The sequence below is a fragment of the Pristiophorus japonicus genome, chromosome 22, assembly GCF_044704955.1.
Source record: "Pristiophorus japonicus isolate sPriJap1 chromosome 22, sPriJap1.hap1, whole genome shotgun sequence".
NCBI classification, from domain to species: domain Eukaryota; kingdom Metazoa; phylum Chordata; class Chondrichthyes; family Pristiophoridae; genus Pristiophorus; species Pristiophorus japonicus.
In genome coordinates this window covers 54,146,563-54,173,788 of record NC_091998.1, presented here as the reverse complement: position 1 = coordinate 54,173,788, position 27,226 = coordinate 54,146,563, and the positions used below count along the sequence as shown (strand labels likewise).

The window sequence follows — 27,226 nt, the reverse complement described above, 5'->3', positions numbered from 1 at the left end:
AAGTGTTTGTTAAACTTTTGAATAAAATATATTTTAAATTATAACTCAATCATTTCCATTATTTGTTCCATTATTAACACAACTTTTTGAAGTAAAGAAGAATAATTTCCATTATTTGTTCCATTAACACAACACAACATTAAGTAACAGGTCTAAACAGTAAACATGGTCCATTTTGAACAGTTGCTGCTGAGCCTTTCGGCAGCAAAGCGCTCACAGATGAGTTACTGGCACAAGGCTTGAGCGATCGTTAAAGGGGCACGATGGCCCGCCGCCGTCGTGCTCCGGGTTCAGTAGTTGCCTGACTTCCTCGACCTCGTCCTCCTCCTCATCATCAGCCACTCTCATCTCAGGTGGGGCTTTTACTACGAGCTGCTGCTGCTTCATGATAGCTAAGTTATGCAGCATGCAGCACACAACAGTGAACTGATGGACAATCTCAGGGGAGTATTGCAAGTAACCTCCGGAATGGTCCAGGCATTGGAAACACTGTTTCAAGATGCCAATGGTCCTCTCTATTATACTGCACATCATAATGTGCGCCATGTTACATTCCCGGTCAGCTTCCATCCAGGTTACGCGTAGTGGCGTCATGAGCCAGGTGGCGAGGCCTCCCAGTAGCCAGCTCTGCCCTTCTGGCTGCTGCTGAAACATGGCAGATAAAGCGCTCTCGCGTAGGATGAACGCATCATGGGTGCTTCCAGGGTATCTTGCATCAACTGACATGATGCGATGCATGTCATCACACATGAGTTGCACATTAACGGAGTGGAAGCCTTTTCTGTTCCTGTACATTTCGGAATCCTCCAAAGGTGCTCGCAAGGCAATGTGAGTACAATCAATGCAGCCCTGTACCTTTGGGAAGCCCGCAATCCTGGAGAAGCCCACAGCCCTTTCACGCATTGTCTGGGTGGTCATGGGGAACTTTATGTAGTCATTCCTCCGGGCATATAGTGCAGCAGTCACCTGCCGAATGCAGATATGTGTTGCATGTTGAGAAATGGCGCACACATCCCCAGTTGTGACCTGGAACAATCCAGATGCATAGAATGAAAGTGCAGCTGTAACCTTCACTTCAACTGACAAAGCAATCCTCCTGATGCTTCTAAGTTGCAGGTCTGCTTTTACTAAATCACAGATCTTTGTTACAATTTCTTTGCGGAAACGCAGCCTTCTCAGTCTGCATCACTCAGGTACAGGTATCAACACCTGTCTCGAAATACCTGACCCTGCCCATCATCCTCATGCGATGACATCAAATGAATTGTCTCCTTCGCAGCACCATCATACAGAAGGCTTGCACGAGATATGGCATTGTCAGTATTGCCCCCGTGATTAAATTGTACCTTTGCAAGAAGCTCAAAACAGCAGGCAAGATGAGTTTCTTTGTTGTCTCTCTCCCCAAGGTCGATGCCCTGGTATGGACCACACCCAGGTCTGAGCATGTGCAATAGACTTGCTGAGATCGGGAAACTCCCCCCGTCCCCCCACTCTCCCTGGTGTGCTTCATTTGATGCTACTTGCTGTATAGTGGAAGGGTTCTCATCCGTTCAGTTCGGCTTCCACAACCCCCCTCCACTCCCCATGGACTTCTTTTGAAGCTGAGCGCCAAGCCCCTGTGGCCGAGTGAGGGTCCAATTCTGCCAGCCGATACTCCGACCCTTGAGCCCGGTTTGGAGACGTTCGGTGGTGATGTGGCACTTTTTTTCAAATCCAAAATTAAAGAATTGCATGAAACTTCCATTTTCTGCATTTTCAGTTGGAAAAAAATTAAGCTTGATGATGCATATTTAATGTGTTCTTGACTCCTGTGGTGTATGTAGGCACCTTTAATAATGAATCCACGAGGCAGGGTATGGTGCTTTGACTGTGCAGACCTGCAGTCTTTTATTAGCAGCTCGTGAGTGCTGACAACAAGCTGTGTGTTCCTTTTTATACTGGGTTACCTGCCGTGTGCAGGCAATCCCTGGGTCTCCAGCAACAGCACTCTCTAGTGTACCGGTAAGGTGTGTACAGTACAAGGGTACATTCAATGTTGCAAGACAGTGTTACAGACATCATACAGTGAACAGGCATGCCTACACAACAATACTCCCCCATGAGCATTTTTCATATCCTGGTTGTCATGACCAGGGGAGGTGATCAGTGGTGGGCTATGGGAGGTTGTGGTGAGGGTTGTGTGGTTGCCAGGTGTGACCCCTGTGCTTGAGGCTGGCCTCGTAAGTTTCCCCTCCCTCACACACAAACCAAGTGGGTGTCACTGTTGTGGGATCCCTCGGGGAGGTAGCCACGGTAACAGTGGGTGGTGTGTATACACTGTGATGTGGGTAGTTGTGCGGTGGTGGGCAGGGCCACAAGACTGGGTGGGCTTCTTGTCCACCAATGGGGATGAGGGTCAGGTCATCCCAGAGTTTGCCAGGGAAACTGGAGGGTATTGGCCTCATGCTTCTGGTGTTGGCTGTAGGGCTGGTCTAGTGCCGGTTGCCATTGGTGGGGGCTGGGCTGCCCATTGACCACTGTCCCTGTCGTGGGTCTGCTCCCAATGCATGTGTGTGTGTCCTGCAAGGGGCATCACATTCGTTCCAAAGGTCCAGGCTACATGGTCAGGTAGCCTGCTGGACCTGGGGGTCTCCCACAGGGGGATTCCATTGGCATTAGCATGGTCCCTTTAGGACCCAATGTCCTTTGGCAGTGTCCTACCGGTATACATGACACCTTGGCTCTGATCACACATAGTCGAGCCTGCATTATACATTCTAGCACTTGCATCACTTTTGGGTGTCCTGGTTTCAACAGACATGGTTCCATTAGACATTTCACAATCTCTATCATTATTGTTGAGCATAATAAACTTGTTCTTAACCTTACTGACACCTGCATTCATCTCATTAGTCACATTAGTTAAACCAGCATCACAATCCATGGTTACATTGCATACATTTTCATACTTGCACCCTTTAATTGCATCTTTAGCTTCAAAGTCCATGTACTCAAATAGTTGGAACTTTCCCTTTAAATTTTTTTGGTTACCGGTCTCCTTTAAGGGAGCTTTCAAATCCGATTGGCCGCTCGATGTCACATGATGCTCCTCCATGTTGACTCGCATTTTGGATGCAGGTCTGCTGCTTGGTGTGCTGCAGCCATTTTGTGGTGCTCTTTTCTTCCACGTTCTTGTGGTGCTGCAGCCATCTTGTGGTCTGGTTGCAGGCAGGATGTGGTGCTCTTTTCTTCCACATGCTTGTGGTGCTGCAGTCATTGTGTGGTCTTGCTGCAGGCAGGCTGTGGTGCTCTTTTCTTCCACAGCACCACTTCGCCTGATGTGAACCCGGTTCATCCAATTCCTGCCCAGCAGCGTGGAACCGTTGCCGGCTGTAATCCACAGGGGGAGTTTGTGCAACACGCCGCCCTGAGAGACCTGGATGTCTGCACTGCCAACAATTTGGATTTTACCTTTGGTATAGGTGAGCAGCTTTGGCTGGACAGGAGACAGTTTTGGTCGAATGGCAGGATTCCTCCAAATTTTTTCACAGGTCTTTTGGCTCATCACAGACTGGCTCGCCCCTGTGTCGATCTCCATGGAGTCTGGGACCCCGTCGATGTCCACTTCCATCATCCACGGAGGAGCAGGTAAAGATTCCATACTCTTCTCCCAGGGTTAGAGCAGCTTCATCTTCATCTGTGTCGGAGCCCCGGTGATTAGCCAACTCATCAGAGACACAGTGAGTGCAGCCTTTTCTGCACATTCTCTGAAGGTGCCCTTTTTCTTTGCAGCCTTTGGATGCATAGTCTTTGTAGCGGCACTGGTGGGCCCTGTGGTTTCCTCCACAGCGCCAGCACGGGACCATCCAGTTTGCCCCATGTGGCGGACTCAAGGTTGCGGGACTCGGGGCAGCATTTCTGCCTTTAGAAGTGTCCATGCGGTGCACTGCTCTCACCGGTTTAGAGTCCTGGGTCAGTATTCGCCTGGAGTCGCTGGCCGAAACCATGTAGGCCTGGCTCACTTGAATTGCTTTCTGCAGGGTGACCGTGATGTCAGCTGAGAGCAATTTGTGCAGGAGGCCTTCGTGGCCGATTCCGATGACAAATATGTCCCTTAGCGCCAAACTCACATGGTGCAACTAGTCTTCTTAAGTGTGCAGCATACTTGGCAATTTCTTGGCCCTAAGGTCGCCGGTAAGTGAGGAACCGGTGCCTGGCTGTGAGGCTGCTTTCTTTCGGTTTTAGTTGTTCCTGTATGATTGTTACAAGTTCCTCATAGCTCTTGGTAGTTGTCTTTTCTACGAGACCGTAGATGGTGGGCCCACAACTGCTAAGCAGGATGGCCCTGCGTTTGTTCGGTAGTGTGGCCGGTGTGTCCCTGTCCAGGTCGTTGGCTGCAAAGAAATGTTCCAATCTTTCCACAAAAGCATCCCGATCTTCTTCCTCTGTAAAAGGCTGAAAGTTGCTTAGGTTAGACATGTTGAGCGTGTAGTTCGTGATCCCGTATTCCCATCGCCAGTTGTGGTGTATGTAGGCACTTTTAGTAATGACTCCACGAGGCAGGGTATGGTGCTTTGACTGTGCAGACCTGTAGTCTTTTATTAGCAGCTCGTGAGTGCTGACAACAAGCTGTGTATTCCTTTTTATACTGGGTTACCTGCCGTGTGCAGGCAACCCCTGGGTCACCTGCAACAGCACCCTCTAGTGTACCGGTAAGGTGTGTACAGTACAAGAGTACATTCAATGTTGCAAGACAGTGTTACAGACATCACACAGTGAACAGGCATGCCTACACAACAACTCCCTCCAAAACTTCGCCTCAAAGTAATGGCATCTTTCTGCGCCAATTTTTTGACTTGCGCTAGTTTTACTTAGGTGCCCAGAAGGTATTTTGGGAGTGGTAACATACGCCGTCCTAGGGAAAATGCAAGTTGGCCAAACTTGCATAAATGTGAAAAACTGGCATAGACATCAAAATCGTAACTGAGTTACGCTGGCGCATAGTCTTTGGGGAAACTAGGATTTTTAAATTTAGGCCAAAAAAAGCGCCGCATGTCAAAAAAAAACGGCGCAAATCACTGGGGAAAATTGAGCCCATTATATGTTAATTCTGTGAGTCACTCCAAAGTTCCAGGTGTGGTACAGACATGGATAGTGTTGTAAACACAATATGTACAGGATATTTCTATGAAAATGATTATCATATTATAGTAATCTTCAGAGAAAATATTCACAGGAATAGAAATGGCCATATGTTCAATATGTTTCTTTTTTTGAATACATTAATGAGCGACACTAAATTCATCCATTTTTAAAATAGAAATACATTTTTCCCTTAATCTAGTTCACTTCAATATTTTCTACAATTATTACAAACACATTGGATAAAATTCTGTATTTTAGACTGGTGCTCCAATACATTAAGATGTTGCATGGTTTTAATTATGGTTGCCCATAATTTCACAAACAGTAGGTTATCAGTCATAGTTGCACCAGAGATGTCGAGTCAATTTTTTTGTAAACTATAAATTAGTTGGTGAATTGCCTTTTATCATGCTCATCACGTAGGATGCCCGTACAGGAGAAGGAAATGCTCCAGCTAAGTACGGCACAGTTACTCTGCCCAATAACATTCCTAAACCCCACCTACTGCAGAACACAGGGAGTGATTTTTTTCCAATTGTCATCTGAGCAATCCTTATTACCTCTGACTAAAATTCCCAATTTAATGCTAGTTCATACTGAATTCTGGAAATTTTATGTCAGGAAAGTACACTCTCTGGAAACAGGGTTGAGACTGTCTTAAGCTTATTTCACTTGGAACCGCTAAGCAGGCAGAAAGATGTGGGTTTCATTCCATTGTCTTGTCCAGGTCCCAGAGGTGAAAGGACAGTCTGCGAGTCCATTTGGCAACTGTGTATACTGCAGGCTGAAGTTCGCTAAAAATAAACAAACATGTAATTGGGGGAAAAAAGAACCAGTAGATTCAGTTCAAGCACTATTTTTGTACTCTAGATCACATCCACGAGGGTTTTGTGATCCTTGTCAAATGAGCCGACAGTACTTTCTGATTACTTCCATTCCCACTGAATCCACAGGTTACTCTCCACTCGTACACAAAATGTAATTGTCACATCATTCCTCCACCACAGTACCTAGAACTATCAATGCCTGAACCCATTCACAATTACAATCAATGTCAAAGTCTCAATAACACCAGCAATGTCCACACCCAAATAACTTTGATGATGCTATGTGATGCACTGAAAGGTAATAAATGAAACAATGCTGCAGGTATGTTACAGCTATATACTGTACTATGGGTCAAAAGTGCTCTTGCATGCATGGGCCAAACAGGGATGTTTCTCTAAATGCGAAGACTAAATTCCAATATCAGTATGTCAATGCCCTTGCCCCTCCAGGATTAAATCCATAATTGTGATGCCATGCCCAAGAGTCCATAGGGCCGAATAAAATGTCTCTCGATAAGGCCTCTGGCTGCCAGAAAGCGGCAGCCACGCGGCGGTGTCGAATGGTCGCCGATTTTTCTTTGAATTGCCGCTGCTCGCAAAATTCTCCTCAGGGGATTTTCGGCGGTAACCATATCCGCCCCGCTCACCCCACGTCTGCCCTGCTGCTGCCGAAGCCTCCTAAATGCATCATCAAAGCACGCATCGTCACTGTCCCACCCCGGAAGCGGAATTCAGCTGAAAAAGTCTTCCAGCTGTTGACCGGTGCCCCCGACAGCTTTTTCTGTCAGTGCACTGTGTGTAAAATGGCGATGCAGTCGCCATTAAAGGGGAGGGTGCACTGCTGCGGCCGCCATCTTATTTTTTTTTGTCGTCCGACTGCCAGGTCGGCCCAACAATTATGTCCCCGGGTTCAGCTGGGCCGCCAACAGGTGCGAGGCAGCTGGCCCGGCCGAAATCCTCCCTGGTGGCCAACTTAAAAAGATGCAGAGCTCACAGGGACGTTGTGACGCGCCAGCGCGATGACGTCTCCAGCCCGACGCTGATGACTGACAGCAGCGGAGGTTTCATCTCACCTCCACCCCCATTATGACCGACTTCTGCCCCGCTCAAAAAAAAATCGACAAAGCTGAATTTCGCAAGGTGGGCTGTCGCATCCATTGCGGCGGCCAAAACACTACAAAGATGGTAGGTGCGACCCGTTTCCAGTGGGGGTTCATTTTGGCCCCCAGATCTGAGCATCTTCGGCTGCTGCGTCACCTGATTATTAGGGGGGAATTTTTCGGGGGTCAACGGGGTCGTTTGGTGTGGGTTGGGTGGGAAATGTTTTTTTTCTGGGAACCCACTGTCATCCTGCCACCATGCTACTTTCCCAGATGTCGGGACTGTCAATGTTGAACTGACCTGACACACAGCAGCGAGGGAGGCAATTTAGGTCATTATGATATCTGCTCGAGGATGAAATCGGATAAGCAGTTCGGGAGTGGTGTTACCATGAAATTATCTCTTTACTTGATAGCTGCAAATGTGCTATAAAAGTTCCTATCTCACCGCTGTTCACTTTCCAAGCTCAGAAGCTGTTCCTTACTGCATTTAGAAGACAGATTGAGCTTTATGCAGGTTACAAGAGTAAACTCTCGATCCAGTGTCCACTCATTGGAACAACCTCTTTCACCACTGACAGATCGCTTCTGTCATCTCAACTTCACCTGCCATCTATTACATCAGCATAGATGCCCTTGAAACTATCTCACCTTGGACCTCAGAATTCCACCATGATCAGCCCCAACACCAGCAGCACTGGGTACACCAGTAGTACCAACAACACCAACCTTCTCCGCAATCAACTGATGCTGCACAGGACACAGGGCATCAGCACCCGACCACATTGCTGACCAGGAGGCCAGGGATGACCTCACCATAGACAGATTTACTTCACTAGATGCTGTACACCTTGGCTGTCACATGATGCACCAGATTGGCACCACCCCACATCAACACCATAAAGCATCCCTAAAATGCCTAAACCATTCTTTTCACATGCACCACCACTGCGGGGGGTACCGTTATGTCTCACTATTCACTGCTACTCACTAAGTCACTTCCAAAGGTGCACACAAATCTGTTCAAGAACGCAAAGTGTTGAAAATAAAGATTTCAACGTTTGACATCACAACAGAAATTTCACATGAATATTGGCTAAAACACCCAAGTGCCAGCCCTTGTGTGTTGTTAGTTGGTATGATTGGACTAGGATAAGGGTGTGTGTGAGGGGTGGCTAGTGTGATGGGGAAGTGATAATGTTGATAGAGAGGGATGGCTGGAGGTGCTGACGCGTCAAGTGATGTCATCAGACCCGCTTCCTTCAATTGGCCGGCAAATGTGCTGGGCGGGCTTAACAAGCCCAATCAACGTAAAATAATTCTGCAGAGTGGGCTGGAGCCAGCAGCAAGGTTGGGACCCGCCACCGATCCTGGCCGCACAAGACCCACCGAGGTAGGGGAAATCATGGCCTTAGAATTTTAACAACCATTATTTCTAATAGGTTTATTAACAGGACACTCAAGGAGGTCTCACTCGTTATACAATAGATAAATGCAGCAAGCATAACAGTGAATACTGGGATCAGAATTTGTGGCTGCTAGTTGGGAGTTCAGCACTCCATTATATAGGGGAGGATGAAAACCCCCTCATTTTACCCAGAAGGAAAAGGGCTGTGGGATCAGTCTGGGCTGTGAATTGAAACCGATGGAAGGAAAACTTTGGGACACAAATAAATTTTAAAAGGGCAGACGAGGCCTGCAGGGGATAAAAGGGGGTGCATTCATGGAGACCCCCCCCTCCAGTGTTTGGACTCATAGGAAAGGGAATTTAATTTGGAACTATCTACCAGAAAGTTTGAAATCCTAAAGTGCACATGGAAGAAACTACGAACTTTAATCGAATTTGGGATTTTTAAAAGGTGTATGTTGGGTCTGCAAGAAAAGGGGTGGGGTCAATATCAAAAGGGCCAGTTTGGACATTGGAACTAATCAAGTTGTCTGGAAACTGTATACCCTCGAAACTTGCCCCTTGAAAACATTAGCATTTAAACAATGCCACATACATATTGCAACATCTTTTTCAACAGACATAGAAATATCTGGCTCAGGCCAGACTAGCACAATGGCTACAGGAGGCCAATGCAATCAACACCCACTCAAACCTTGAGTAGGTTAACATCAGTGGAAAAAAAAACCAATAATCTAAAACTGCTGCATTTTTCAAAATCAAAAGTCCACCAATGAGAAGAATCGACTTCAGCAGGAGAGGCGGACTGGATAAACTGGCTATAAAAAAGGGGTTTCTGACGTAGTGAAAAAGGAGTGATGATTTTCCCTGCCCTCGTCATCCAACAACCACAACCAGCAAGCCTCTCGACACTGAAAGAAAACCAGTGTCCGAAGACACCGAAGATAGAAGAAACAAACCACCAGACTGCGGAAGGCACAGTAGTGAGTATAACCTCTGGTCCCCAGAACTCCCAACTCGGTTAGGCCAGGAAAGGTGGGAGTTTGGGCATTGTACTGCTATACTTGTGTAAAGATTTTCGTTGGGTCCGTTTTAGTGGGATTTAGGGGGATTGTTTTGTTGGTATATTGCTGTTTGTTGAGTTACACCTTGTCAAATAAATTGGAAGCCTAAAGTTCCTCTTGGAAGCACCTTGTCTCAGTTCTATTGTATTACATCTCCTGATCGTGAGTCTTATGTCAGAACCGTGTAAGGGAAGCTAGGAGCGCCTCGAAAACGCTCAACTGTGTGTCACAGGCTAGGGAAGAAGGGGTTAGGAGTGTTTGACACTCACAGGTGTCTCACAGGCTAGGCATATGCTGTGGGGACGCACGAGTCTCAAAACCCCCTTCATAAGCTGTGGACACAGTCTCTCCAGGGGTGCTCTTGCAGCACTCAGGGTACCTCACAGGGCAGGCATAAGCTGCGAGGGCAGAAGCCCAGAGAGAGACACCCAAGGCTCAACAACCCTGTGAAAACCCCTTACAGAACATGGCGACCACGAAGGGACATAAGCAAACAGGAGATGTTAATATAACAGATGAGGTGATAAGAGAGGAAACTAAAATGGAGGAGAGAATTTCCTCATACATTTTTGGCAAGGTGAACCTCACCAAACCTTGGGTGCAAGCCCTCACTCGGGCAGAGCGCCCAGTGGATGCTGCTGCTCTGTGGACAGCAGGGAAGGACCACAACCATAGGGTGGAAAAGGCCATCTGGCTTATCTGCTTCACCCGGCAAGTCCGAAAGCTCGACCAGCGGGTGAAGGACTTGGAACAGAGTCTTCAGAAATCAGAGGAGCTCTCTGCTATCCGGACTGCGGTTGGGGACAACCTGCTGGCCGAATTAGCTGGGGAGCAGCAAAGGAACCGGCAGTTGGAGGAGACCTTCCGAAATAGCCGGGACTATCTTCAGTGTCAGGTCACTGAGGCCAAGGGTAGTGAGGGGTCCCTCCGGGAACAGAACTCTCGGTACACCCAGAAAATTTGGGAACTGGAGAATAAATTAAAAGACGTACAGGCAGCCTATAAAGTGGCCAGTAGCAGTGAGTTTGCAGATCACGGTCCCTGCCAGGAGAGGATTAAAACTCTCACCCACGCTCTATCCCAGGCAAAGGGGATGGTCGCCCTGATAGGACTCGGAGGGTCCACAGGGGACAAAGGAGAGTATTGGGGGGTAGAGGAGAATCCAAAGGCAAGAGGCGCCCGACCACCTCCTGAGGCACTGGTGGTTTGTCCGGTGGGGTACCAGGAGGGGCGGGGCACGCAGGTAGTAGCAAACCCAGGGCTGGGGACAGGACCAATGTGTCCTGTTTGGCAGCAGGGATGTGAAGCTCCAGCCGAGGGTCAGTTAAGGGCTGGATCAGGCGTCCAGGCACTGTCTGCTGCACTGGGTATGGTGGGACAGCCGGAGGTAGAGGGACCAGCGCAGAAAGATCCTGAACTAGGGCGGATGTGCCCGGTCAGGCAGCACAAGTACGGTCCTCCACAGGGAGGTGGCCAAGGTCAGGGAGCGCTGGAGTTCGACTTTATTATTCCCCATGGAGTTCAATCACTCAGGGCCATGGTGGCCCATTTGGCCAAACTCACTAGCAGCGGGGACCCGTCTATCTACTTCATGGAGGTGATGCAGGCAGGGGAAATTAATGGGTGTGACGAGGAAGAGACAGCCAAGCTGCTGCTCTTCTCTCTGGACAGCAAATTGTACCAGGCCCTACCGACAGAATGCCGGAGGGGACAGCGTACATTTACTGAGGTCCAGAGGGCCGTCCTTGAGGCTATGGGCTTCGATGACGGCAGTCCTTTCGAACGGGTCGAAAGGACAAGGCAGCTCGCAGGGGAAACCCCGCAGGCGTTTGCGGACAGGCTGTGAGTGGTATACCACGCAGCCTGTAGGGAGCTCCTCGACCGGGCGAATCTTTCCGCGGTACAGACTGGCCGCTGGCTGAGGATGCTGGTGGCAAACTGCTTGCCCCGGCTCAAGGCCAGGGCAGAACTGTGGTTCGATTCCCGGGAACCCCAACCTCACCGAGGAAGCAGTGGTCAGGCAACTGGTACTGGTCCAACGGAATGGAGGAGGGGAGGAGGAGAAAACCTCCAAAGGTCGGGTAAATGAAGTAAAACCCAACCCGATTCCCAAAAGGGAATGGCACCAGGAGGGTGGCCACTCGTCTGATAAGGAGGGAGTGTGCTACGGGTGCGGGAAAGCTGGGCATTTTAAAAGGGATTGCAGGAGCCCAGTAAAGAGATATGGGGGGAGAAGTCCTTTAGGAGCCGCCCAGAGTGGGGGAAGTGGAGCGAGCTCCTCACCATCCCTTGACGAGATAGTAGCTGCAGTGAGGACAGCGCTGGAGGGGACTGGGAAGGTAGCCATGGCAACAGGCAGGGAAGCACCAGCAACCCTGCCAGTACATTGGCCGTGACTAGCCCAGACCCAGCCTGCATACCTGTGCCCACTAGAATACGACCCCTGGGGACGACCCTGGGTCAAGATGGAGGTTGAGGGTGTATTGGGTACCTACCTTTTGGACACTGGTGCTTCCAGCACGATAGTCCATTCGGAGGACCCCGCAACCTCACCTCTATCAAACAGGGTGCCGTATCAACTAGTTGGGTTCACAGGTAATGAGAAGGCTGGGTTTTCCTCAGTCCCGCTCGCAGTTCGTTTAGGAGCACTCCAAACACAATGGAAGTGCGTCCTGATGAACTGGGAGCAGGTGGGAAAAGGGATTTTGGGGGCTGATTTTATCATCGATCGCCAGATCCTAGTAGACTTGAGGAATCACTGTCTATGGGGCACAGTGGGCACGGGAGCAGAGGGAGAAGTCATGGTTATTGATAAGAAACAGGGAAAAGGGACTCTGTGTACAATGAAGCCAAAAGGGGGTTACGACCTGGAGGTTCTGGTCGATAACACCCCGGCCGAGTACCGGGCCTATGTGCAAGCAAATCTTGCAGCATTTGCCACCCATAAACACGACTGTGGGAGAGTCACAGGAGTGGAGGTTAGAATAGATGGGGATCCCATGTCCCGCCCGCAAAAGATGTATGGCTTTCCCCGAGAGGCAGAAGCAGACTTGGAGACAGCTTTAAGCTCGCTTGTCGAGCAGGGTGCTTTGAGACCCATAGCCACCCATGTCAACTCCCCGTTTTGGCCGGTTAGGAAACCGGATAATTCTTGAAGGGTGGATTATAGGGTGCTCAATAAAAACATCCCAGCTTGTGCCCCCACAGTAGCGGCGGTTGCGGATCTGATCGGGGAAATCCCTGCATCCGCAACCACGTTCACAGTGTTGGACATATCCAACGGGTTCTGGTCTATCCCTGTACGGAGGGAAGACCAGTACAAGTTTGCCTTCACCTTCCGGGAACAGCAGTATACATGGAGCTGCCTCCCACAGGGCTTTCATAATAGTCCCAACATCTTTCACCAATGCATGGCGAACTGCTTAAAAGGCTTCAAGCCAGCCACACCAGCTGGTCCAGTATGTGGACGACCTGTTGTTGTTCACAGACAGCAGTGAGGAACACGGTCCACTGCTGGCCGAACTGCTGGGTCTTACTGAAGGAAGGGGGTTTTAAAGTTAACCCCAAGAAAGCCCAGATAGGTCTAGGAGAGGTAAAATTCCTGGGCCTGAAGATAAGGGCAGGAGAAAGGGCCATTGATGAGGCTAGAAGAAAGGCAGTGCAGGAACTCCCTGTCCCTAGGGATGTGTCGGGGGTAAGGTCTTTCCTGGGAATCACTGGCTACTGTAGGGACTTCATCGAGGACTATGCAGCCACTGCCGCCCCTCTGCTCAGGCTCCTACATAAGGGGGTCGAGTGGGAATGGGACGAGGGCTGTGAGGCAGCATTTGTCCATCTTAAGAGAGACCTGCAGGTAGCACCAGCCCGAGGGGCAATTGATGGGGGGGGAGGAATTCTTCCTGGAGGTGGCAGCCAGTGGTGACAGCTTAAGTGCAGTGTTGCTCCAGGGGCGCAACGGTCAGCTGAGACCAGTGGTGTACTCCTCCAGGGTCCTCACGGAGGGAGAAAAGGGATACTCCAATTGTGAGAGGCACTTGCTTGCCACCCACTGGGCAGTAAAGAGAGCTCAGATCTTTACCGGAATATCCCCCATTACACTCCTCACCCATCATACCCCAACGCAGATGCTGTTGGATGGGAGGATTAAGGACGGGACAGTGAGCAGTGCTAGAATCACTCGCTGGACCCTCCTCCTCTCCCAAATGACTTTAAAGGTCAAGGGCCTGCGAGCCCAGGCTCGTAGCAAATTTAATCTATCCAGGGCAGCCGCATCGATGCTCTGTGGAGGGAGTATGGGACATTAACTTTGGATTTCGGGCAGGGATACACCCCACAGGCAGCGAGATCTACGTTGATGGCTCCAGTTCAGTGTCCGCGGGTACAAGACTCACGGGCTGCGGAGTTTGGGATCCCAAGGCAGGAATTGCCTTGGCTCTTAAACTCCCATGCACCCTGAGTGCCCAGCAGATGGAACTCTCGGCGGTGATGTATGTGGTCACACACCCCGAGGAATTCCCTACCCCATACATGATTTGCTCGGACAGCATGTTCACTTGCAATTCGTGTACAGAGTATCTGGCGATTTGGTCACGCCGGGGGTATACCTCTGCGGATGGGAAGCCCTTTGTGACCAAACCCCTGCTAGAAAAGATCGTGGCTGCAATGGGAGAAACCGGGGATGTATATATTCATAAGGTAAAGGCCCACTCCAAAACTGAGCCACGGGGGGAAGGTAACCAGCAGGCAGACCTGCTGGCAAGGGAAGGTGCTCGCACAGGTCGCCCATGGGACCCATATGAGGCAGGCAGGATAGCAGCAGCAAGAAGCAAGCCAGGGACACAAGGGAGCGTAGGGGCGACTGCGGCCCCGGACCTTAAAGTAGTCCAGATGCAGGATCCGATCCTGAAGGCTGCCTTGGCTGCTATCAAAAGGGGGGAAAAGGCGGAGGGCCCATAGAGTGCTGTAGATATTGCTGTGCGGGAAGGCATGTTGTTTAAAGGGGACAAATGGGTAGTGCCGCCACAACACTGGAGGGAATTCCTTCAGCTGGCCCATGAGGGTCCAGGTGCGGGACACCCTGGGCCGGAATCTACCTGGCAACGGGTAGAAAAGGCAGGGTGGTGGCCAGACCTCCGGGAAGACGTCCGCAACTTCTGTGCGGGCTGTCTGGTTTGCGCTGCAAACAACCCAGACCCTCAGAAAAGGAAGGCGTCTATGGGACACGTCAGGTGGGTAGAGGGACCATGGCAGTCGATCCAGATCGACTACATCGGACCCCTACCGGCCGCCCAGGGAGGTTATAAATACTGCCTCGTCCTGGTGGATGTGTTTTCCAAGTGGGTGGAAGCCTTCCCTTGCCGAACAGCTACCGCGGTGGGGACTGCAAAAATCCTGGTGAGGGAGGTGTTCTCTCGGTGGGGTCTACCTCAAATCGTGGAGTCCGACCGGGGAAGCCACTTCACCGGCCAGGTGATACAGGCCACCCTAAAGGTGCTGGGGATAAGAGCCAAATGGCATGTCGCCTACAACCCTCAGTCCTCAGGCCCTGTAGAACGCCTGAACCGGACCCTAAAGGAAAGGCTGCGCAAGGAGATGGGAGACTCACCGAACAAGTGGGTGGAGGTCTTACCGTTGGTCCTCATGGGAATCCGGGCCAGTCAGTCAAAGAGCACAGGGTACTCAGCCCATGAGCTGATGACGGGCTGGATCATGAGAACCCCAGTGCATGTGTTGGCGCCGGTTCTCACCGAAGGGCAGCTCCGAGAGGTGAACCGGGACCGGTTTGTCAGGAACCTGTTTGAACACCTGAAACAGATTCACTGGCAGGCTGCTAGTAACATGGGCAGACAGCATCAGAGTAACCGATTGCTGCTAGAACCCAGCAAACACCACGAATGGGAGATAGGGGACCAGGTCATGGTGAGGAACTATGCTCGGGTCGGGGTTTTTGAAGCATTATATATGGGACCATACAGCATAGTCGACAAGGCTAGCCCTATGGTCTATGTGGTTCAATTGCCTCGCTGGGTGAAGTGGTATCACATTAATCAGTGTAAATTGTTTGACCCCAAAAGAGGTAAAAAAACAGAGGGAACGAGCAAGGGAAGGGAATCAGGCACTGGGGGAAGAACAGGCCCCGGTGGATTTGGAGGCTCCGGAGGAGGCAGCGGGCCCCGAAGCTCTACAGCCGGGGCTGGTTCACTGCTCCTGTAAGGCTATCCCACCACTGGGTAGAGGTTCCCAGCCCACTAACAGAAGTAGGGAGAAAGGCTCTACCATTAGCAAGGTTCAAGGGGAAGCTGAACCTCCCATGGTGGATCAGCTGGGGCTAGCCCAAGAGGTGGAGGAGATGGCATTGCATAACGTGGGACTCTGCACCGACAGTAAGGAGGAGTAACAGAGTGCCACAGCCCAGGGCGCCGTGGTCCCCTGTTTACTTAGCCTCCCGCCCTAGACCGATAAGGCGAAAGACAACAGGGAGGGTGCTCTGTTGCGTTAGCAAGGGTCTCCCACCGATTATCCGGGGCTCTGGAGGGCCTTGGAGGGCTGCATAAGACTCATTAAGGGGGACCATACGAGCCCCTCAGCGGAGGGCATCCTGGTCCCCAGGGTACGGTCAGCCGAGTGGTCGACGATGCCTGTACAGTGACAGGATATAGCCTGGCCACCCGGGGACGGGTGGCGGTGTGTATATTTTCCCTTCCTGTTTTGTTACTTTGTGTTGTGAGTATATGTGTTTAGGTAAGGCAGTGATGGTTGGGTACAGCATTTTTGTGTTTGGAACATGTTAAGTGGGCCGAGCCTGGAGAGGTCTCTCAAGGCAAGGCCATATTCTTCTTGCCTTTCAGATGTCAACACCTCCCTACTGGATGTTAGTGATGCTGGTATCGCTAAGGATCTGCACCGGGCACCGAGGAGACACCGAGGACTCCCTAGTTTTCGGATGCTCCGGGGTCAGAGCGCCGACAGTGACCACAGGAGAAGGGACTCCGGCGGCGGATGACCGGGTCACCTACTCCCACGAGGGGAAATGGCCTGGGTGGTTGGGATCGAACTCCACCAAGTACTCCAACCATAAGGACTTTACCTACGGAGAGGCCGCCATCCCCTGCCCAGAGATCACTGTGGCCACTTCCAGAGTGAGAGTGACAGAAGGCAGGAAGGTATGCCTAACTTGCCAAGGGGACATACCTCTGGGACGGTGGTGGTGGCTCAGAAAGCTCAAGAGGGACATGGGAGACTGACACTCGGACTGGGAACGTCTGGATAATGATACCTACCGAACCATCATGGGGTCATCTGGCGGGGTAACGGTGTGCTGGGAGAAATGGTGGGCGTACGACCAAGGAATTTATTTGTGTATGTGGGGATCCACTCGCGTGTGTTCAGAGGGGGTCTCCATTGCTTTTTATCGGAGGTGGCAGGATGTCGGGGATGGGGTGGTATGGGATCGCAGCGGGGAGGCGTGTGTGATCCCCAATCCCCGGGTACCAGTAAATGCCACCGAACTTGTAGTTCTGGAAAGAAAACCCCCACCCACGGCCAAGCCCACCGTCCCACACGAGTGCCCGACAACAACCAGGGGGCCGGGGAATGGTTTAGTGTTGGTCCCGACCAAGAAACTATTTTATCAGGGGGTACACTACGCAGTGGCATCAGTGGTGCTAAATCTGACAGAAGTACGCCTACCAATGTGGTGTCCCCGGGAAACCGAGCTGTTATACTAGGCTCTGCTGCGGGAGATGTTCCGGAAGTTCTTTGACATCGGGGATGTCAAAGTGACAGACTTGTATAAACAGTGGGATAGGGCCGAACTGGGCATGCAGAAGCGTGGCACTTTAAATGACATTCTTACGGGGTTTAACACCGGGACGTCCGCCCTAAACAGTTTGGATAACATGCAGCTGGCCCTCCAGATAAATGGGTTAAAGAATCAGCTGCGCAAAGTCCTGGGGGACGAGAATACCATAGTGGGATCCGCGCTCCACGAAGAGGTGGCAATGACAGTTCACTTAAAGGAGATTATCTCTCAATTGGAGGCGCAGGCCAGGGCTGTAAACGCCTTGATTCGGGAGGATAGAAACGCCTCCGATCAAGTCGCCCAAAATGAGGTGTGCGTGCTCTATGGGGCCTGGTTGCTGGGAGAGGGACGGAGTAACCTCGAGGATCTGAGACAGGGACAGGTCCCCTCCTGGATCAGCAATCAGCACTTAGCAGCACTGCACCCTTATGATAATGTTTTGAGTCCTTGCCAACTTCGTGTAGCGTCGGAAGCCTACCCGGTACCGGTGGATTGTGGAAAGTCAAATCATACCATCATGGGTGTGGTGGTCAGGATGCCCGTGATGGGGGCATCCCCACGACCAGCAGCCCTGTACCGAGTGGAGAATGTGGGAGTCATTCGTGGAGGGGTGCATGTTCGATTCCAAGAGGTCCCACCTTATGTCACAATGTGGGAGCACACTGTGACAGGTACAGACATCTCGGGTTGTCGGAACAGGGGAGCACAGATAATCCTGTGCCCCCAGCACTTGAACGCTTTTGCAAGGCCACAATGCGGGTTCAGCACTGCTGGGGCAGAGCCCATCAATTGCACAATGGAGGTAATGGCCCCTAACCACATGCCTCCACAGGTAGCATATGTAGACGGTGGGACATATTGTGTCACCACAAGTGCCCAACGGTATGAACATGGACCGGGAAGGTGGTGTCCAATACCATACAGCAGCTTTTGCTTTAAACCCAGGGCACAGGTTCAAGTGGCACACACCAGAATCACACCCATCCCTGAACCTTCCACGATTCACCTCACGGTACAAAACAGCCTCAGCCATCTACAACAATATGTCGCCCAGTTTGGCTATTCCATTGCCCACTACCTGAGAAACTTACAGCCCTCCTCCAGGCAGTGGATTTGTCTCAAAAACATTTTTACACCATGGAGCAGAAAACTGAAATTCTAGCAGGGGAGATTGCCCAGATTAAACCCCCAGCATGGTGGGATTTGGGAATACGGGCAGACATACCTGCGTGGATCCGGGTGGGATCGCATGCCTTAGTAATCGGCCAACTCCTGATTGTAGCTTATCTGCTAGTTACAAGCTATAAGCTCAGGAGAAAAAGAAAAAGAACGCAGTTCCTCAGGCTACTACACAGCCAGGAGAGCCGTTGCTAAACACTCAATGTGTGTAAACAAAGCTTGACCGCGACACTTAGGCGGTTTTGTTATTTCCAGGGATGACTGCATTTTCATACATGGCTCCTGGGGAGTTTGCAGGGCAGGTTTCTTTGTTTTACGGTTGAGACTGAAATGAGACTCAATGTACAAATACTGCTGTAACCTTAAGTACATATATGTATGTTGCTGTCGTGTATTGTAACCTGTTGGATTTCTGTGTTTAGTACCGCGTTAAAAGGAATTACGATATATATCGACGGGATCAGTTTAGAGTTAAACTGGGGAAAGTTGGGCAATTTGGGAGACCTAGGGTTTTCTCACCACCCTGAACTTTGACACATTCGAGTGGTGTCTGACTGTTGTCAGATGGGGGATTATGTAGGGGAGGACGAAAACCCCCTCATTTTACCCAGAAGGAAAAGGGCTGTGGGATCAGTCTGGGCTGTGAATTGAAACCGATGGAAGGAAAACTTTGGGACACAAATGAATTTTAAAAGGGCAGACGAGGCCTGCAGGGGATAAAAGGGGGTGCATTCATGGAGACCCCTCCCCAGTGTTTGGACTCATAGGAAAGGGAATTTAATTTGGAACTATCTACCAGAAAGTTTGAAATCCTAAAGTGCACATGGAGGAAACTACGAACTTTAATCGAATTTGGGATTTTTAAAAAGGTGTATGTTGGGTCTGCAAGAAAAGGGGTGGGGTCACTATCAAAAGGGCCAGTTTGGACATTGGAACTAATCAAATTGTCTGGGAACTGTATACCCTCGAAACTTGCCCCTTGAAAACATTAGCATTTAAACAATGCCACATACATATTCCAACATCTTTTTCAACAGGCATAGAAATATCTGGCTCAGGCCAATGCAATCAACACCCACTCAAACCTTGAGTAGGTTAACATCAGTGGAAAAAAAAACCAATAATCTAAAACTGCTGCATTTTTCAAAATCAAAAGTCCACCAATGAGAAGAATTGACTTCAGCAGGAGAGGCGGACTGGATAAACTGGCTATAAAAAAGGGGTTTCTGACGTAGTGAAAAAGGAGTGATGATTTTCCCTGCCCTCGTCATCCAACAACCACAACCAGCAAGCCTCTCGACATTGAAGGAAAACCAGTGTCCGAAGACACCGAAGATAGAAGAAACAAACCACCAGACTGCGGAAGGCACAGTAGTGAGTATAACCTCTGGTCCCCAGAACTCCCAACTCGGTTAGGTCAGGAAAGGTGGGAGGTTGGGCATTGTACTGCTATACTTGTGTAAAGATTTTCGTTGGGTCCGTTTTAGTGGGATTTAGGGGGATTGTTTTGTTGGTATATTGCTGTTTGTTGAGTTACACCTTGTCAAATAAATTGGAAGCTTAAAGTTCCTCTTGGAATCACCTTGTCTCAGTTCTATTGTATTACATCTCCTGATCGTGAGTCTTATGTCAGAACAGTGTAAGGGAAGCTAGGAGCGCCTCGAAAACGCTCAACTGTGTGTCACAGGCTAGGGAAGAAGGGGTTAGGAGTGTTTGACACTCACAGGTGCCTCACAGGCGAGGCATAAGCTGTGGGGACGCACGAGTCTCAAAACCCCCTTCATAAGCTGTGGACACAGTCTCTCCAGGGGTGCTCTTGCAGCACTCAGGGTACCTCACAGGCCAGGCATAAGCTGTGAGGGCAGAAGCCCAGAGAGAGACACCCAAGGCACAACAACCCTGTGAAAACCCCTTACAATTAATGAAGCTCTCAAGCTGCTGTACACAACTTAGTACAAGCTAAGTTGGCTATCAAAAGCAAATTTTTAAAATATGATGCGCTGCATCGTGAGGAAGTTAATCACACCTCGTAACTCATCATCAGACACCACTTACAGGTATGTTGGTCACCAACCAATGTCTCCAGAAACGGTATTTAGGATTTTGCCTGCTCGGGGCATCAGGATCCACCACTATCAGCACATACATCCTGTCCTGTCAGATAAATATAATGGGACACAATTAGAAATATTGCTCTAAATCAACACACTAACAATCACCATATTACAATCATATGACTCAAACTGTAAAGCTATCAGGATAGATCGGATCTTAATCTAAGATACAGGGCAAATAGTTCCACAGCAAAAGTTTGATTTTTAAATATGAATTCAACACACAGCAGATCATATCCTATGTTCTTGGCTGAAAACAACGACAATGAATGAGTGAAGATATTAGAATATTTATATCTTGCAATACCACCAACAGGATTTGGTTGTGGCCATTACAATTACTAATAAGCCTATCGCTTCCCATCCCGTATGAATTTGTGGCCCAGGTTGTCTTCTTAACTCACAATCTCACTTTCTCTCAACCTGTTCAAGTTGAAAGTCAATCTTTAAAGTCCCAAAAATATGGACAAATAAATAAATTGGTTTTCTAATGATCTAATTTTCCAATTCCAGGTTCAGTGGCAAACAATGGTTTAAAAAATAATGAACCAATGTTCCTTCTGATCAAGTATAAGCCTGTTGTAGCGTTTGTCCAAAGGAAGAATAATATTCCTGTAATTAAGGAGGTTACAATTATTTTGTTTACTCAGATCCAAGAGACAATTTTCTGGATATTATCATTTCTTTGTAAACACATTCTTTGTTCTAGTCTTTTTTGGTTAAGATTTTTATTCGTGTCCGATATTTTAAATTGAGGCCTGCAAAAACATAAAATTGTGCATTTATCTGCCTGTTCAATTGGGTCTACAACCATGATTGATAACCAAATTTTTTCCTGCACCATTGAAATTCAACAAATCAACAAGAACAAAAAAGCAGAGTTTGAATTTAAATCAGATTTCAGGAATAATCAAGGAACCTTCGTTTCAAGTTGGATCATGTCAGCCTTTCCTTCCCTCTATCCAGTGATAAAATGCCTATCTTGCACTTGGAAAGACATCAAGCCGAATAACAAGGGCTGTATCGACTGTGTGTGTGCAACATCAGTGCACTTCTTCCTCTCTCTGATTCCTTTCTCCATGTTCCTGGTGGTTCTGATCTTTCAAAGGTGTTCTCAATCACGTCAACCCCATCTTTCCCTTATTCACTCTCCAACTGTGTGTGTGGATTGAAAAATATGTATTTTCTTTCTTTTCAAGGTTATTGAGTGAGACATTGATTCAGGTGAAGGAAATTGTTGCAAACTTCTCAAGCAGCAAGGATCAGAAAGTCATTTTTTTCCAGCAGGAGATGAAACTACAAAGTGTATCAATGTTGGCTAATAAGTTCAAGTATAATGCAGCCCTAAGAGCCAGCCAGTAACCACCTGATCAGGAATATAGTCATTTGGTCTGCAATGCCATCTCTTATTCTAATTTTCTTGTCTCACTGTCACTTGATCCATCATGATTGTCATGAATAATCCAATCCAAGTTATCATAAAGAAGCACTAAGTAAATAAGCCAGTTGACTGCTCCAATCTGGACTGTGAAAGACCATTTCATTCTGCTGAAATGAACCAAAACTTTTGACTAACCTCCGAGGGATGTAAAGAAATTAAAATGAAAGGTTCCAAAAAAAGAGCACCCTTTGGTGATAATATTAACTTTATAAAAATTTATATTTTGGGGCTCATCAAAGTGAGGGATCAATACTGGAGATTTGAACTTTCTTCCAATTTAGCATTAAGCAATCCAGACTGGGGACTAGAACCTCCACTTTTGGGCAATATTTCCGGCGTGGGCGGTAAAAAAGGGTTTTCAGATTGCTGGCTTCTCGTCCATTCTCAAAGCACCTAGTCTCCATTTTTGAAAATGGGCGTTAACGTTAAATTTATTTGACTTTCTGCCGTAAAGTGTCGCCGTCCTTAGCAACGGCATGGCAATGCTCGATTCCCGTGACTCAGGAGGTCAAGGGTCATCATGACATGTGCAGAAGAGGAGACAGAGAGAGAGGGAGCGCAGAGGCACTGAAAGCATGTGTGGCAGTGGTGTGTGCTTTTCTGGCTGTTGTGGGAGGCACGAGGGAGATTCACCAGTAGCAAAAAGCCTATTAAGCACCAAGAACATAGTTGGCACCGGGTTTTTGTCCAACAAATAATATATAACATGGAAGGGATGGAGGCGGCCCTGGAGCTGGTAGCCAGGAACTCCGGGACCACTGGGCTCCCAGTGGTCCCGGAGCATGACACTGCACCCCAAGATGCCGCACCCCCATTGCCAACCACACATGAAAGCGAGCAGCAACATCTTACTTCTGGCTTGGAGCACATTCCCACCTCGGGACCGTCCTCTTCCATATCCGTCAAAGCAGCGGTTCAGCTGTCTTCCCGCCCTCCCCCAATGAAGCATCATCTGAGGAGCTCCTCGGCAGGTGGCTTGAAGTCAGGAGGGGAAGGGGAATGGGTAGAGGTGGGGAAGAGAAGTGGGGGGGGGGGGGGGGTTGGTTTGTACAGAAATACTGATGATTTCAGACAAATGTTCGATTTTTATTTCACAAAATCTTGTTGCGCATTAGCTCAGATAGCTGCACCGTTACACGCTGGTGATTCCTTAACATCAAAGGGTATAATTTCGCTTAACCTCAGTCAACTTAAACTTTAACTGTCACCAAGGTGATGCCCACCATTGATGTATCACCTGCACACTCAGCAGTGTGTCAGCCTTGTAAATAATACCTATGTTCTTTCAGGCAAAGCGATCATTGATGAGTTCCTGACGTAAGGGTCTTGCAGCTATCATGCCACCACGGGCCCTTTCATATGGTCTACAAGGGGGCAGGGGCATGGCTTCAGCGTCAGCCTGATTGTCTGGGCCGATGTCAGCGTTCGCCTCCTCGTCCTCCTCTTCCTCTCTCTGGTGAGGTGGACTGTCAGACTCATCAGGCAATTCTTGTCCCCTCCTGATAGCCAAGTTGTGCAGCATGGAGCACACCACCAAAAGTTGAGCTACCTGCTCAGGGTGGTATTGGAGCTCGCTTCCTGAGTGGTCCAGGCATCTAAAGCGCTGCTTCAGCACGCCAATGCTTTTCTCCACGATATTGCGAGTTGCTCTGTGGATCTCATTGCATCGCCTCTTGGCTTCGGCGTGGGTGTCATCAGCCAGGTGGCGAGGCCATATCCTTTGTCACCAAGCATCCAGCATTGACCTGTGGCTGATTGTTAAACAAGTCAGCTACAGTGCTCTCACACAGGATGTGAGCATCATGGATGCTGCCCGGAAATTGAGCATTCACTGCCAATATAATTTGCTGGTGGTCGACAACCAGTTGGACATTCAGGGAGTGGAATCCCTGGCGATTCCTGAAAACCTCTGCATCCTGAAAAGATGCCCGCATCGTGATGTGCGTACAGTCTATTGCTCCCTGTACTTTGGGAAAGTTTGCAATTCTGGAGAATCCTAGAGCCCTCTCACTCTATGCCTCCCTGGTCATAGGGAAGCTGATCATGTCCCTCCTGCATGCATACAGGGTTTCAGTGATCTGTCTAATGCAGCGATGTGTGGCATGCTGAGAAAGTCCGCAAATATCTCCAGCTGTGGCCTGAAAAGAACCCGAGGCGTAGAACGACAATGACTCGACGGACAGTGCATTATTGATGGTGCTGGCAGGCTGCAGATCTGCCCTTATCAGCTGGCATATCTCAATGATAAGTTCTTTGTGGAAGCACAGTCTCCGAAGGCAGGTGGTGTCGGGCAAGTCGAGGTAAGAATGCCTCTCCTAGTACTTGCAGGGTCCGGTCCTCCTCATCAGTCTGTTACGTCTTACATTGGGCACATAATGCAGTGGAGCATACCTTCGGTGATCTCGAGTCTGCTGCATGTAATTGGTCACCAAGAGAGGGTGAGAAAGGACAGGCCCATTGCAGTAGCTCTCTGTTTTCCACCGTATATTCACAAACAAGGAATGTCCCGACGAAGACACCTATTCAATTCCAATCGGTCACAGTATGGTCAAGAAGTTTGTAGAGATGTTCACACCAACTCCAACGACCTGCAGAGAACATCCAAACTCCGCCGAGGTTGAAGCACAGCAGCCTTTTAAAGAACGCGACATGTGATTTAGAACATGGCATTCATAACGCTGTGATTAGTTTCAGTTATTTCTACTTTTTCTGGGCGTTTTTTTGGCCGAGCGATATTGTGGGTGATATGTGTGCGAGGTGGTGAAATTGACGCTGGGCGATCTCATGGCCGCTAGTTTCAGTAAATATGCTCTTTACGACAAAAAAATGGGCAGGCGGTATTATTGAATCTCGGCGTTAAATCAGTGCGGAAATTAACGCTTGGCGATATTATGGCCGTTGATTTCGCCCCAAAAAACTGGGCGGGCAGTAATATTTTTTCCCGGCGTTAAGCACATGGAGAAAGTAACGCTCGCTGATAAGTTTCCTAAAAATGCCTGTGTTTCCATTTTGTGCCAAAATGGACAATATATGGACGTTATACGTCATTTCAGCGGTAAAATGGGCGTTAAGTGGGCATTAAGCAGGCAATAAAAGTGGAGGTTCTAGCCCTGGGTGTATTGCTAAATGTAGAGCCACTTACACATCAAAAGTCTCTCAATCTATTCAAAAGGTTCTTGGATCAGCTGCATCAACCCCAAATGCTGATGGTGCAGGCAAACTTCTCAAATGCAGTACTCCAAGCTCTTCCTGGAGCGTTGCTGAAACATCGGGATTCGAGTTGTTGCAGGAACTTCCCAAAAGACTTGTAAAGTACAGAAACGTGTCTTCAGCACTGCCAAAACAATGTACCTTAGCCTAAAACTAAGAAGAACACTTCCTGAAAGCACCAATAATAATGATTGCAGTTCTCCACGCCAACCATATTATTATTTCTCTGAATGGATTGGCAATTTGTGCTGTAGACACATTCATACTTGGTACAAGAATGCCTAAACTCATTTCGCATAGAATCTCTGCAGTTTGGAACAGAACATTTTAATTTCATCAGTCTAGGTAGATTTCTTCCGAGATCCCAGAACACAGCATGACAACCTAATCTCTAAGTATTTTTTCCAAAATGCCTATTATCCCTTCTGATTTAATTGTAATTTCCAGAGTAAATACAATCATGAGGCCATACTCCTTGATGGAACTTGTCACACTTCATCACAAAGGAAAAACATAAAAAACCATGGGGCTGAAATTGATGGCCTTACCACCCACTGCCGCCGACATTCCTCTGGTCGAACCGTCCAGTGCCCTCTGAGCACCAGCAAAATCCCAACCATTGAGTCTCTCTTGGTGTCCCTTAGGTTTCTCTGGATCTCTTTCATTTACACTGAATCACAATATACTTCAAAATACACCAAGGAAAAGGGCCAAAAGGAAAGATTTCCTGCTGAAAATAAATGTGTACATTCAGCCCCTGGAGCCTGTTCCATTATTCACTTAGATCATGGCTGATCTCTATCTTAATTCCATTTACTCTCCTTGGTTCCATAGCCTTTTCCTTTTCCTAACAAAAATCAATCTCAGTTTGAAATTTTCAATTGACCTAGCCGCTACAGCTTTTTGAGGGACAGATGGAGCGAGCCTTTGGCTTAATGGTAGCATTCCTGTCTTCGAATCAGAATCTGTAAAGTTTGAACCCCGCTCCACAAGAACACAAGAAATAGGAACAGGAGTAGGCCATCTGACCCCTCGAGCCTGCTCTGCTATTTAATAAGATCATGGCTGATCTGATCATGGACTCAGTTCCACTTCCCTGCTTGCTCCCCATAACTCTTTATTCCTTATCGTTCAAAAATCTGTCTATCCCTGCCTTAAATATATTCAATGACCCAGCCTCCAGTTCTCTGGGGCCGAGAATTCCATAGATTTACAACCCTCTGAGAAGAAATTCCTCCTCATCTCACTTTTAAATCATTATGAGACTATGCCCCCTAGTTTTAGTTTCCCCTATGAGTGGAAATATCCTCTCTGCACCCAACTTGTCCAGGCCTCTCATTATCTTATATGTTTCGATAAGATCACCACTCATTCTTCTGAACTCCAATGAGTATAGGCCCAACCTATCTTCATAAGTCAACCCCCTTGTCATGTTTGTAACCTTCACATAACTGTAACCTTTATGTAACAACACTGTACACTGTATACACCTGAGTAATGCACACCTTGACCACAGCGGGTGAACTTGTGGGAGACACTCCTCACCTGGTCATCCAAGTAGATAAAGGGAGGTCCCACGCAGGGTCAGACTTCTTAGTCCTGGGAATAAAGGTTCAGGTCACATAGTGATCTTGTCTGCAGTACATGCCTTGTGTGATTCTATCGTAAGGTGTAAGGACACCACATTTGGCGACGAGAAACAGGAATCAACGACCCACGAGGATGGCCACCGGTAGCACAGAGGAACGGTACTGTGCTGGTGAGGACTGGGACGATTTCGTTGAGGCGCTCCAGCAGAGCTTTGTCACAAAGGACTGGCTAGGAGTGGAAGCAGCTGGCAAACGGAGGGCGCATCTACTGACCAGCTGTGGATCCAAGACGTATGCGCTGATGAAAGACCTGCTCGCACCCGAGAAGCCAGCGGACAAGTCCTTTGAAGAGCTCAGCACTCTGATCGG

At 48.8% G+C, this 27,226-nt stretch overlaps 1 protein-coding gene across 2 annotated transcripts in view; it reads right to left on the bottom strand.

Moving 5' to 3' along the window:
* LOC139234770 (phosphatidylethanolamine-binding protein 4) overlaps nucleotides 1–27,226 on the bottom strand; it is a 539,832-nt gene that overhangs the window by 339,811 nt on the left and 172,795 nt on the right. For both annotated transcript variants that reach the window (XR_011588342.1, XM_070865462.1), the window contains exon 4: nucleotides 20,559–20,657. Coding sequence is in view for 1 of the 2 variants with exons in the window: in XM_070865462.1 (XP_070721563.1) it covers nucleotides 20,559–20,657 (99 nt within the window). In the remaining variant the exon portion in view is untranslated. The remainder of the gene's footprint in view (nucleotides 1–20,558; nucleotides 20,658–27,226) is intronic.